The 12346-nt window shown below is 37.2% G+C and overlaps 1 protein-coding gene and 2 long non-coding RNA genes across 3 annotated transcripts; 1 reads left to right on the top strand and 2 right to left on the bottom strand.

Moving 5' to 3' along the window:
* The first annotated feature begins 415 nt into the window (after positions 1 to 415).
* LOC122656752 (65-kDa microtubule-associated protein 8) lies at positions 416 to 6868 on the top strand. Its single transcript, XM_043851392.1, has 11 exons — positions 416 to 773; positions 907 to 1110; positions 1427 to 1684; positions 1774 to 1989; positions 4390 to 4545; positions 4620 to 4779; positions 4871 to 5022; positions 5133 to 5220; positions 5600 to 5673; positions 6251 to 6325; positions 6476 to 6868. The coding sequence occupies exons 1-11, from the start codon at positions 690 to 692 to the stop codon at positions 6806 to 6808; spliced, it is 1800 nt and encodes a 599-aa protein (XP_043707327.1). The 5' UTR covers positions 416 to 689; the 3' UTR covers positions 6809 to 6868.
* On the bottom strand, positions 884 to 2276 carry LOC122656753. Its single transcript, XR_006332157.1, has 2 exons — positions 2001 to 2276; positions 884 to 1102 (listed from the first exon to the last, which is right to left on the bottom strand). It is a non-coding gene; the product is annotated as an uncharacterized LOC122656753 (long non-coding RNA).
* A 510-nt stretch (positions 6869 to 7378) lies between the features above and the next one.
* On the bottom strand, positions 7379 to 9525 carry LOC122656754. Its single transcript, XR_006332158.1, has 3 exons — positions 9319 to 9525; positions 7578 to 7819; positions 7379 to 7436 (listed from the first exon to the last, which is right to left on the bottom strand). It is a non-coding gene; the product is annotated as an uncharacterized LOC122656754 (long non-coding RNA).
* Positions 9526 to 12346: the final 2821 nt, after the last annotated feature.

Below are 12346 nucleotides of genomic sequence, written 5' to 3'. Positions count from 1 at the left end.
CACAGAGTTGGGGATCAAATCATCACTGCCAATTTCAATCTTGATTGGATCGAATCGATCCAAAAAACCCTAGAATTGGCTCTCAAACAAGAAAACCCGAGTGATTTCTAAGAACGAACCAGCCATGTTGAATTGGCTAAAATCAGGATCACCAATTCCGATTCAAATCAGCCAATTCACCGATCCAACTCCCAATTTTTTGTGACCGACATGGGCACCAATACCTAAAACAATGCTTGTAACGCATGTCATCTCTCTCTTTTCTATTTTTTCCCATCGCTTTTGAATTAAGACCCCGCGAAAATGGCTCATTTATTCCAAGAATGAAAGAAACTATATAACGCAAAATGTAGCTTTATTATGGGAGTTTTCAAATTCAAAAAAATAATGAGAAAAGAAAAGAGAGGTTCCTGGGGGATAAGCTGAAAGGGCTAAGCCTTGAAACCAAAGCTTCAACATCACCCACCCACCTTGTCAGTCTTGCCTTTTAAGGGAAACTCACTTCTGTCCGAAGTCCCACAATCCATGGTTTTCTCCTCTGCTTACTCCCGTAATTCTGTCTTCTTCATCCTTTCTCTCTACCAAAGGAGTATTGTCTGTCAAGACACTTGAACTTAGTCTCCAATGCCCGAGTTGAAAAACATTCAGACCTTTCTTACGAATTGATCAGATACTGCAACTACTGTCCTATGGGTTCATTTCAAATGGCGGCAAACATGAGGAGCTCCAGCTTACTGGAGACCTCTTGTGGGTATCTTCTTCAAGAATTGCAGGTTCTTTCTCTTATCTCTTTTTTTCTCTGAACACAAACAGAGCAATAAGTTCTTTCTATCGCAATTTACATATCATTACCTATTCTCTAACTAGGATTTTATGCCTTGAACCTCAAAATTCACCTAGTAACAGCTAATCTGGGATGAAGTTGGTCAACATGAATTTGAAAGGGAGAAGGCTCTCATGGAACTGGAGCAAGAGTGTCTAGACGTCTATAGGCGAAAAGTAGATAGTGCAAATATTTCAAGAGCACGCCTGCATCAAGCATTGGCAGATGCTGAAGCTGAATTCACTCATCTCCTTGTGTCCCTTGATGAGCGATGCCTTCCTGTACGGGTAAGTATAAATATAACTGTTGTTTTATGCTGAGGAGAGAATATGTAAGCAAATGTTCATAGTGATCATTTTTTGTTTTTGTTTGGTATGATGAGATTGATCACAAATTGATGGATCTAGCTCTAAGGCTCATAGAATGGTCTTGGGAACTCTCTCTTGCCATGTATAGAATATGTACATGAAAATAGGATCCATAAATAAATTTTGAACCAAGTTGTTCCTAAGGAATTCAATTTTAAAATAAAAATCACTATGCAATGGATGGTCTCTTGAGAAATTTGAGTGTTAACTGAATCCTGGAGTATCTCTCATACAGCCAGAGAAAATGGTGGGAACACTCAAGGAGCAGCTGGATTCAATCACTCCAGCCCTACGGGAGATGCAACAGAGGAAGGAAGATAGGGTGAAGCAATTCCAAGAAGTCCAGATGCAAATCCAGAAAATATCCGCAGAAATAGCAGGCCAAGAGAAGCAAGATATTTCACTGTCAGACGTCATAGTGAACGAGAATGATTTGTCGCTGAAGAAACTAGAGGAGTACCAGATGGAGCTACAACAACTCCATAATGAAAAGGTATCTGAGGAACAACCCTAGCATGAATCCCATATTCTTATAATGAAAAAAACTTATGGATTTGTGTGTTAATTCCTTCTGAATTTCAGAGTGACAGACTCCTAAAAATGGAAGCATATATAAGTTCCATCCACAACCTTTCAGCAACCCTAGGCATGAATTCCTCCAAGATCATCACAGAGGTGCACCCAAGCTTGGACACATCATGTGGGCAACAATCCAAAAACATAAGTGATGCTATACTGGCTAGACTCGACAGTACTGTGAAGTCTCTTAAAGAAGAAAAGGAAAAGCGGCTTGAGAAGGTGAGAATTACCTTTACTTGTACCTGTTTGATCTGATTAAAACTATAAATGGGCACCTGATCTGCAGAAAAACAGACAAGGTCACCATGCTATCATGTCCACCATATAAGATAAATAATTAGACATGCAAACCAACGCAAGGAAGTGCCTCCAATCCTGTTCATGGTAGGATCGGCAGACGAGTCTTGGCAACCATAATTTGCTGTATCCCTGTTCAGATGATCAGGATCAGCCACTAAGCAGCATCTAAATTATTGCCTGGGCCAAAGTTTAGCATAAAATAAAATTCTCAAAATAAAGTTCTCAATTATCATACCTATAGTTTTTTTTTTTTTAATTCAACTTACTTTTCTTGAGCAACAAAATTCATACAATGGTTCGTTCTTAAAAAAAAAGGTTACAATCACACATCAAGCTCTTTTGGTCTGGGCAAATCAGGATCGAGACCAGTCAAATGGTGGGTCCTTATATGTGTCTTAGAGAGTGACACTGTTTAATTAAGTCTTGTGTCACAGGAGCCAACTGTTTGCCGAGCACAAATTGCAGTGCATCTGCAGTGCACAATAAAGGAATAAACATATTAAACTGAGAACAGTAGACACTCCTTGGCACAACTTCTTAAGTGTACCCTATGACCCACTTTCAGAAAACTTCCTTAACAGGAATATTATCCGCCGCATGGCAGCTTATCTGAAGTGCAAATTTTGTGATCATGTCCATGGGGGTAAGTACAACCTAAACTCACTCCACACAGGCCTTTGTAAAGCTTCAGAAAATGGTTGAAATTCACTTTGGACAATTTATGTGGGGCCATAAAATCCGACATGTGGCATATCCAGGAAGGAAGCCCAAACTTTCAGATTGGCCAGAGTTTGTGTATCTTGAATGTTAGATCAACCTCCAGTGTTAATATGTATAGATGCCAAATAAAACTGAATTCCTCATCTCTATCACCCTGCCAGAGGCTCTAAAACAGGTTCATAAGAGCATGTTTCTACTCGGAAGAAATTTATTGGGGATCCAAATATATCCTCTCCCAGGGTAGGGAAGGAGAAAACTATTACAAAATGCATGAATTATATAGCCAGTTGACACTGCATGACTCTGCACCCAATCAGATTGACAGAAGCACTACTGTATAAAGCTAAATTCAGAATCTACCTTTAACCATGATAGACACCCTTAAAATCTAGGAGAATGCTAGCCCTGACACTCCTCAAAAAGGTGTCAAGAGACACATCCAAGATCCCCCATTAAAGCAGGGCCCATCATATATGGAAGAGGGGCCTACTGTAATGTAGAAGCTAGTTCAGCTAAGAATCAACTCTACAGTATGAACGATGTATGACAGTGATAGCTATTGAGCAATGGTTTCAGCAGTAGCAAATCACACTTGATTGAGTATTAAACAGCTAGCAGATTCACTCACAGAGATCAATTGGGATAAAAAAAAATTTTAAAAAGATAAAAAGATAGGATAGGTTGGATCGAGCCTCGAGCCTCTTGGGCCCCTGTCACCCACTCATAGGTCTCTCACCTCACTGCATCTCACAGCACCATGATCAAACTGACCAAAACCCATATTTTCTCCATTTCGTTGGGTTTCCTGCCCAGCCCCATGCTCTTTATTATAATAAAACCCAATTTCAGCCTAAAACTAGTAGAAATAAAATCCGCTCTAATAGGTTACAAGATAAAACCCAAATAAAATAGGAAACTAATCCTAGCTAGCTTCTAATACTGATTAGATAAAAGTAAACCTATTAACTAACAAAACCCCTTACATAAGTAACAAATATTTCCTAAAATCTAGGACTAATGAAACTGTCAAATCCTCCTCTATGCATAGGTAAATAATCTTCAAGGTTATCTCCATCCAGTTGGCATTAGACCCACACGACATCTGGTACCAATCTCCCTAGAAAATAGCCTATGCAAGCTGTCCATACACAGCCCATATTGGGCTTCTCAACTACTTCTACTGCAACCTATTTCTTCCCCCACCAGATCTCACACAGCTGGACGAAATCTGAAAATTCTCTCCTCCTTAAATCAGCAAGTTGAGGGCTAAACAAATCCGGAAAATAATTCTTTCTTTAATGCTGGTCGATCCCTGTTAAGGAATCGGGCTAGCACTGTCCAATATTCTGTCTCGATCTAGACTAGTGTGGCATAAGCATTAGAGGTTTTAGCTTATTAGACTTGACAAATAATCCATGAGAGATGTAATACCAAAGCCAACCCTCAAGATCTAGTCCCTGTTTTTCCAACAGATAAAAATCATAGGTGGAAGTATAGGTAACTTATCATTCCACCTGTACTTTCCATAAAGATTTATGTTCTACTGCAGCTTCATGAGAAGTACTTACTCTTTTCTACATGATTGTTATATCTTTGCAGCTTCACAAACTTGGGAAAGCGTTGACAAACTTGTGGAGCCTTATGGACACCTCATACAAGGATCGTAGATTATTTTCGCATGTGACTAATTTCATAACAGTCTCAGCAGCTGAAATATCTAGTCCAGGAAGCCTCACCCCTGATATAATCCAGCAGGTCAATATCGACTATCAGCAATCAAGGCATCAGTAATCATAACAAGTATTGATTTTATGACTTTACTTTTCTAGGCCGAGGCTGAAGTTGCGAGATTAGATCAGCTAAAAGCAAGCAAGATGAAAGAACTTTTCCTTAAGAAACAGATTGAACTGGAGGAGATATGCAAGAGAACACACATGGAGATACCTTCGCAGTCAGAAATGGACAACATACTGAACCTCCTAAATTCAGGTGGGATTGAGTATATTGGCTTTGAGTTGTGAAAAAATTTGTCCTACTTGTACAACAAACCAATTCATGCACTGACATATACAAAATAAAGGGGAGATTGACCATGCCGATCTCCTCACTAGCATGGATGAACATATATCGAGGGCAAAAGAAGAAGCTACTAGCAGGAAGGCCATAATGGAGAAGGTGGAAAAGTGGATGTTAGTATGTGATGAGGAACGCTGGTTAGAAGAATATAGCATGGTTAGCTCTTCTGACTTGCTAATCTAAAAACTACTCTGCATTAGCTTTTTCTGCGCTATATTTCCCCTATGCTACAAGTATGATTTTTTCTGTTCTATGCATGTTTGCAGGATGAGAATCGGTATTCAGTGAGCAGAGGCGCTCACAAGAACCTCAAACGTGCAGAACGTGCCCGAATAACAGTTAGCAAGATCCCTGGTCAGTAGAAGGAAAGTGGTTATTTATTATGTTTAATAACTGACAATATAGAAGTTGGCTTAAACGGGTTGAGCAAGTTGGTTTCAGTAATGGAAGAAACTAATTTTGGGAACTTCCTTGATTTCTGTATAGAGCAAATGAGCAATGCATTAGATCATTGAATATGAGAGTATATAAAAAAATAAATAACTCACCTGATTATGTATTAGAGTCCTTTTGACATCAACAAGCAAGTCTCTAGTTAAGTGGTTCATCAAAAGAAAAGTCACAGAACTTGTCCTCCAATGAAAAGCTCAATATTGATGCTGATAGCTTGAAATTAACTAATTGATAATAATTGACTGATTCAAATTTGGGACATTTGACGGTATTCCTGCAGCTTTGGTTGATCTGCTGATGGCAAAGACAAGGAGCTGGGAGGAGGAACGGAAGAAAGTGTTCTTGTATGACGAGGTGAGATATTCTGCTTGTTAACAGCTAGATTTCAGAGAAAAACAGTATGCATTTTTCCTCATTAAATTAACTTGCATGCTAAAAATAGAATGGCTATAACACACACACTGGAAGATAATCATCATGACCACATTTCAAGCCAATGGTTTTCCCTTTTGATAACTTCTTCCAATCCAACGATCAACTGCTCAAAATAATGATGGAAATCACTTTTTCAACCCCAAAATCCAAAGGCGTACAAATCTTGGAGAATTTTGTAACAGTTCTTTATTTGGGGGTTTGGAATCTTTCTATTCCGTACATATTCATTCCTGAGCTTTTCAAAATAAATAAGGCAGGCGGGGTCTTTGGAACGACAACTGGTATATTTATTACATTAAACCTGAAAGCCATCATATTTAGCTCTCCAAGTGAACACGTCAAGTTGAGACACTTAACTTCCTTGCTATATCTATAAAGTTGAAGACTATGAGATCTGATACATATGATATTTCCCTAGCGTTAGTTTTTGATTTACAGTTTGCTGCTCCAACAATCAAATTTAAATTTGATCATTTCTTACAATCTGTATGCCTAGGTACCTCTGCTTGCAATGTTGGAAGAGTACATTATGGTAAGGAAAGAAAGAGAAGAGGAAAGGCAAAGACAAAGGGTAAGTATCATCACAGAAGTACAAAAAGATAGGAGTCTACTGTCTTTATTACAGTTGGTTTTCAAAGGGAAAAAAATCATTTTCATGTAAACCATATGATGTTCTTTCCTTGTCTTTAATTTGGTATCTGAGAAGATTGCTTCTTTTCAGGAGATAAAGCGGATGCAAATGCAGGTCAAGGTGGTAGTTGAACAAGAGAATTTGTTTATGTCTAGGCCAAGCACAAGCAACCGGCGTCTTTCAAACAGAAGCATAAATGGAGGTTTGGGTAGTGCAACACCTTTAAACAGGAGGCTTTCCATGGGGATCCAGCAGCTGGGATCAAACAGTATCAACTCCACAATTCAAGGCGCGTCCATCATAAAAGAAGTTAAGAAGGCACAGGTACAGAAGATGTTAGCTCAACAAGGCCGTGCTTCGAATCTTATAGAAGACACAGCTTCAATGGTCTCAGCGTCACATTCAGACTTGTTATCTCCATGATACTTCAGCTAGTTGAGAGGAGGAGATCCAAAAGATTCTCATCAATTTTATCATATATGAGCTAAAAAGTTGTAAGGTAGGTGAGAAGCTTGTAATCTGGAACGACATAGAGAGAACCTATATCAGAAGAAGTTTTATTTTATTTATTTATTTTTTATTTTTTTTTTGGCCTGAAAAGTTTATCCATGTAATTACAACATTCCCATGCAACATGAAGCTGGACCTCTAGCTACTACCTCAGAAGATTCATGATTGACGAAGCAATTAAGTATTTTTCTTGGAAATTTCCAAATATTGCACAAGCTGTACAATGCAAAACTCTTGATACTAAATCATTTATTGTTTTTTAAAAAAAAAATTCCAAATTATAGGAATACTAAATCTTTCTGGGTCAAACGCAATTGTGAGTGTGTTTGCCTGACACATAATGGTACAGAACCTGTGCACCCATTTTTGCACATTAGATGACCTTAGACAGTTTGACTGTAATGTAAATCCTAAACAACGTGACACAAACAATCTAAGAATGCGGCAAAATGTGGACAATGTTAGAGAGAATATAAGCACTTACAAGTTTATGACCATCTTGCCCACTGCAGATATACTGATCATTCGGAGCAACAGCAACCTGTAGTGTGCAGGCCAAGACGCCAACTACCCTCTTCAGAAGATCTGGAGAAAAGATGAACATGAACAAACATATAAAGAATGGAGAAAAGATGAACATGAACAAACATATAAAGAATGGGGAGAGGAGTCACTGATGAACCGTATTAGCACAGCAAGTATGGCTTCTCAAGTGTCTGACGCTAGGTTGAACAAGGGTGACATCCCACATTGCAATGTTGTGAGTGTTTAAATTGGCTCAAGTCACATCAATTTCTCGAAACAAAAAAGATCAATTAACAAGTTAAGCGTCCCTACCTTCTATTTTCACTCACAATGACTAAAATAGATTCCCTCTGAAGCCACCGAGCATCACTTACACCTTGATCACCCTCACCAACGTGACTGCAAAAAAATCAAGTTTCAAGAAATACACTAAGCTCCAAAGAGCAGGAGACGATGAAAATGGAAAATCTTAACTAGCATTCACCCAAAAAAATCCAAAAAAAAAAAAAAAGGAAAAAAGAGAATAATTTGTTATTTTAACAGGATTTGAATCTGGCCTAGACCATGATATGACGCAAAAGGATTTTTCTTAAATCAAATCTGCTACTAATAACAAGAGAAAATGTCTTAAAACCCCATTGTTAAAAGATAATGTCTTAAAACCCCAAAGATAGCTTCTATATATACTAACCCTATTAAAAATAAGAATGCATCTCACAACCCCTTCTCAAGGCATTATAATAATTGAAAATTTGTAGGACAAAAGTATCCCCAAAAATCAGCATCTAAGTGTTAGAAATAGCCATAAAAAGTCCAGCTCTAACTTGCTCTTACATTATTCTTGGTTTGTTATTACCATATATTGATAAATATGCATAAAAAAATTTCAACTTAGAAGCATTACTTTAGTGATTTAACTAATTCATACATGACACACCCTAAAAACAAGGGTATACTGGATATGATTTTTGTTTGTGGAGTTTGACGGATTAAAAATTAAACAATGTATTTATAGAAATCTTATTATCAGGAGTTTTAAGGTATTTTCCCCAAAAGAATGAGCAAGGTAAGAATGAAAAAACCCTTTTGATTTAATAAACTCACATATGGGCATGTCTGACAAGGTCACTGTTAGACTTTCCAGTTGGCAGCTGTTGATAAGCAACTGAGGTATATCCCATTGGACCAGATGGATAGGGAGTAGAGGTCTCTGTCTCCATACCAGCTGCAAATAGAGTGGTGCTACAATGGAGTCCTCCAGAAGGGGTAGCTCGATTAAAATTTCGTAGCTCCTCTTTGAGGAATCTAAGATCACCTGGAATTGGAGTATAAGACCAGGATGTGGTATGGTTAATGGATCACATTGAGGTCCAATTGATAAAGCCAATTCCTCTAAATCTGAACTGATTTCTCCCAAGATAGTGCCAGAGTTTCTAAGTAAAGAATAGGACCCTGCAATAGAGCCTTGAATTTTTCTGATTTCATTGGGCTGATTCAGTACCTTGCTTTGATGAGACGGCTAACGACTTAGAAAAGCAAAGTGCCCATCCAGGGTTAAGGATTTGAAAACTTATGCTTTTAACATTAAATATTTGCCTAATGAAATGGGTATGCAAGACTGACATTAGCTTATCTCCCCCCCCCCCCCCAAAAAAAAAAAATTCTATAAATAAGCTTTTGGATTCAATAAAATAGGTTTCCAGCAAATCAGGAAGAAAAAAAAAATAATAGATTAGGTGTTAAGTGTAAACTCAGCTACTATTAGCAAATTTGGTCTGTGTAATGCAAACAGAAATAACCAGATTACTGGAATGAGTATATTAGGTTCCTATAAAGAAAGAATCTGTATGTAATTTCCTAATTTAATATAACATAAGCTGCTTCCCTGGAAACTTTACCCAGGAAGTTGACCTGTATGTTCTGCAGTGGGCATTTGCTTCCCACGGTACAAACAGTGTAAAGGTCTCATATCACACACATCATTAACAGGGATCGGTTTTCCTATAGGCACCTAGCCATGATTCATTGGCAAAAGTCATGTATCCCACACCAGTGTATTATTTAATGTACTTGAAGCATGGAATATGTACCACAGCTGCTAAAAGAAACAGAAGTCGCCTAAAACACAAACAGAAAATCCATCATAAAGAGTGAGATAGTTGCTTCAGAAACTCATCAGATAATGGCTAACTTTGAAATAAGGAAACCTCGATTGTAGAACAAATAAATACTCACTTCAAAAATAGAAAAATAAAAAACACATGCTGAATATGCATTTAGTACATCCACTGAAAATAAAGTTTATTTTTTTAATTTAATCTTTCCAGCATGGTTGTGAAACATAATATTCAGTAGTTCTCATATGTTCACTGATCCAGGAATATTTTCAGTAAACCTTGTATTTTTCTGTATCCATACTTCCATTATGAAACAATTTATCATGTTACCATATCTACTAGCACTTATAGATACCCAAAAAAAATGACAGGCATAGGTTACGCAGGGCAGTGAAATTTCATGCTATGCAAATGCGTTATGCAGACCAGATGACTATAATTTACTTGTCATAGATGAATTGGGTTTCTTATTTTTTGTTTTTTTTTTTCTAATCGGCTCAAATATAAAGCCCAAGTAATTAGAACCTCCTGGTTATTCAGTTAAATGTATTTCTTTATTCAATTTTCCCATGAGAATAGGTAACTCAAAGAGGACTTGTTAAGTAGGTTTAAGAGTTCTAAACTGAGCCAAATTAATCTTTATAAATAGGGCTGTATCCCTACGATTTTAGAGTGATTTTTGGTAATGAAATCATCTTAGGCTCTTCCCAGTGAATCATTGTGGGACCAATCTACATGAGGAACGTACAACATGTTCCATCACCAAGGTTCCTTAACTACAACTCCAAAGCTCACAAAAGAGTAAACAGAACAACTTCAGTAAGAATTTAGTTTTTACTATATAGTATGATGTGAAAGTACTGTTGCAAACTGTCTGAGGCCAATAGGTAATCTTGGTTCTCTTCAGCAATTGATTAAGTGATTACACTTCAAAGAAAATAAAATAAAAATAAATAATAATGAGACAAGCAAGACTCTGATAAAGTGATGGAACTCTCCCCCCCACCCCCCCAAAAAAAAAAAAGTCATAAAGCACCAGAAGAATTTCCTACATCCTGTGAAGCCCAGGGGAGGAGAACTGTGTTTAGACTTTTTTTTTTTATGTGGGTTAATTCCCCACTTCTCCCTCTATTTTTTTTTTTCATTGGGGGGGGGGGGGGGGATGTGGGTGGGCGGCATTAAGACCCTTGATTTCTTTCTTGGGAAAATGTCATAAGACCTCGTCAATAACAGAATCAGATCTAAACCCTAAAACTAATTCCTTATCTTCTAAACAATAAAAACAAAAAATCTATCCATTAACCCCTTTGTAAAAGTATTTTTGAACTAATTCCTTATCTTCTAAACAATAAAAACAAAAAATCTATCCATTAACCCCTTTGTAAAAGTATTTTTGGCTTCTAGACAATGTAAAAATGCAAAAATACCCCAAAAATTCACAATTTTAAGTATTGAAATACCACTATAAAATATAGGTTTTATGCCTTATGTAAAATTTTGTGGTTGATATAATACATAAATAACGAGAAAAACATGAAGAAAAAAAAATCTCATTTTTTGGGGACAATATAGCTATTTGAGCATTTTATACACTGTTATGATCAAGGGAAATATTTATAATAGAATAAACTATGTAGGGAAAATACTCACCGTATTAAGAAATGAGTGTCAAAGGGCAAGGTCCAAGACAAGTGAAAAATATAAAGTACATGCAGCATATAAAAAAAGAAATATTTATTTTCAGTAACACAAGAAGGTAATAGAATGTCCCCCGATTGTTTCAGAGGGAAAGTCAGGACACAGTAAGGATTATATCAAATGGGGGGATGAAGGTATGTGATAGATAGTTATCTATCTGATTTGTATATTTTTATGCCTCATGCTTATGAAGAGCACCAAAAGAAACAATAGGTCTTACTATCCTACATGTTCCATTAGTAAGATTCCCTTGCTATTTCCAAGGCAGTAACTCTGTATCAACAACACCTGCAGCGAAGCCTCCGAAACACTTGTATAATGCCTTGTAGACAACAAAACTGAAGCAGATAGACAGTAAATGCATCAAAACCACAAAAAGTATACAGACATATCTTTCATTTTTCTATTGATCTCTATGATCATCAATCATAGGGGCCTCTTCACCATTCTGTATAAATGGGTTATTCTCTTTCTATAGCTATGGTAGAGGGGCCCCATCCAATTCTCGTTTATTCATTCCTTCCGAGTTCTTCTCTTCAGTGCAGGGTAGAGCAGCTTGGTACTCTCAAGGCTCATAACCTTGAGGTCATGGGATCAAATCCTCCGCAACTTTTACTTTTTTTTTTTTGAAAATTCTGTTAACTAGTAATTAATGACCTCTTTTTCTTTTGGGATGGGAGGAAAAGATGGATAAGGGAAGAAAGAACCACTAAACGTTGACTATACCGAATAAATGAATCAAAATACAAAGCTAGGGTTTAGAACCACATACCAGAAGCAGCTGGCTGCAAAACAAAGGTTAGTATATAGGAATTGATATAAAACATATGCAATGATGGGGGTTCGTTGGGGATTCACTTTGTGACAGGAAGTATCTTCTGAATGAAAAAGAATTTGATAAAAAGAAAGGCAGTTGCCAGGAAAGCCGTCAGATTGGTGAATATTGATGGGGATGAGTTGCTTTATTTAACGAATATAGACCAACTCAAGAAATATCATGTTTAAAGGCTACCATTGTACCCTGAACCATCCAGGGATACATCATACATGTTGCACTAGCTGGGTCTACTATTGCTTGCTCCGGTTCTGCCCCATCCACCCATTCTAGTCG

The sequence above is a fragment of the Telopea speciosissima genome, chromosome 3 (genome assembly GCF_018873765.1).
Source record: "Telopea speciosissima isolate NSW1024214 ecotype Mountain lineage chromosome 3, Tspe_v1, whole genome shotgun sequence".
In the NCBI taxonomy this organism is placed as follows: Eukaryota; Viridiplantae; Streptophyta; class Magnoliopsida; order Proteales; family Proteaceae; genus Telopea; species Telopea speciosissima.
The sequence above is the reverse complement of the archived record's forward strand: the minus strand, read 5'-3'. Positions and strand labels throughout refer to the sequence as shown.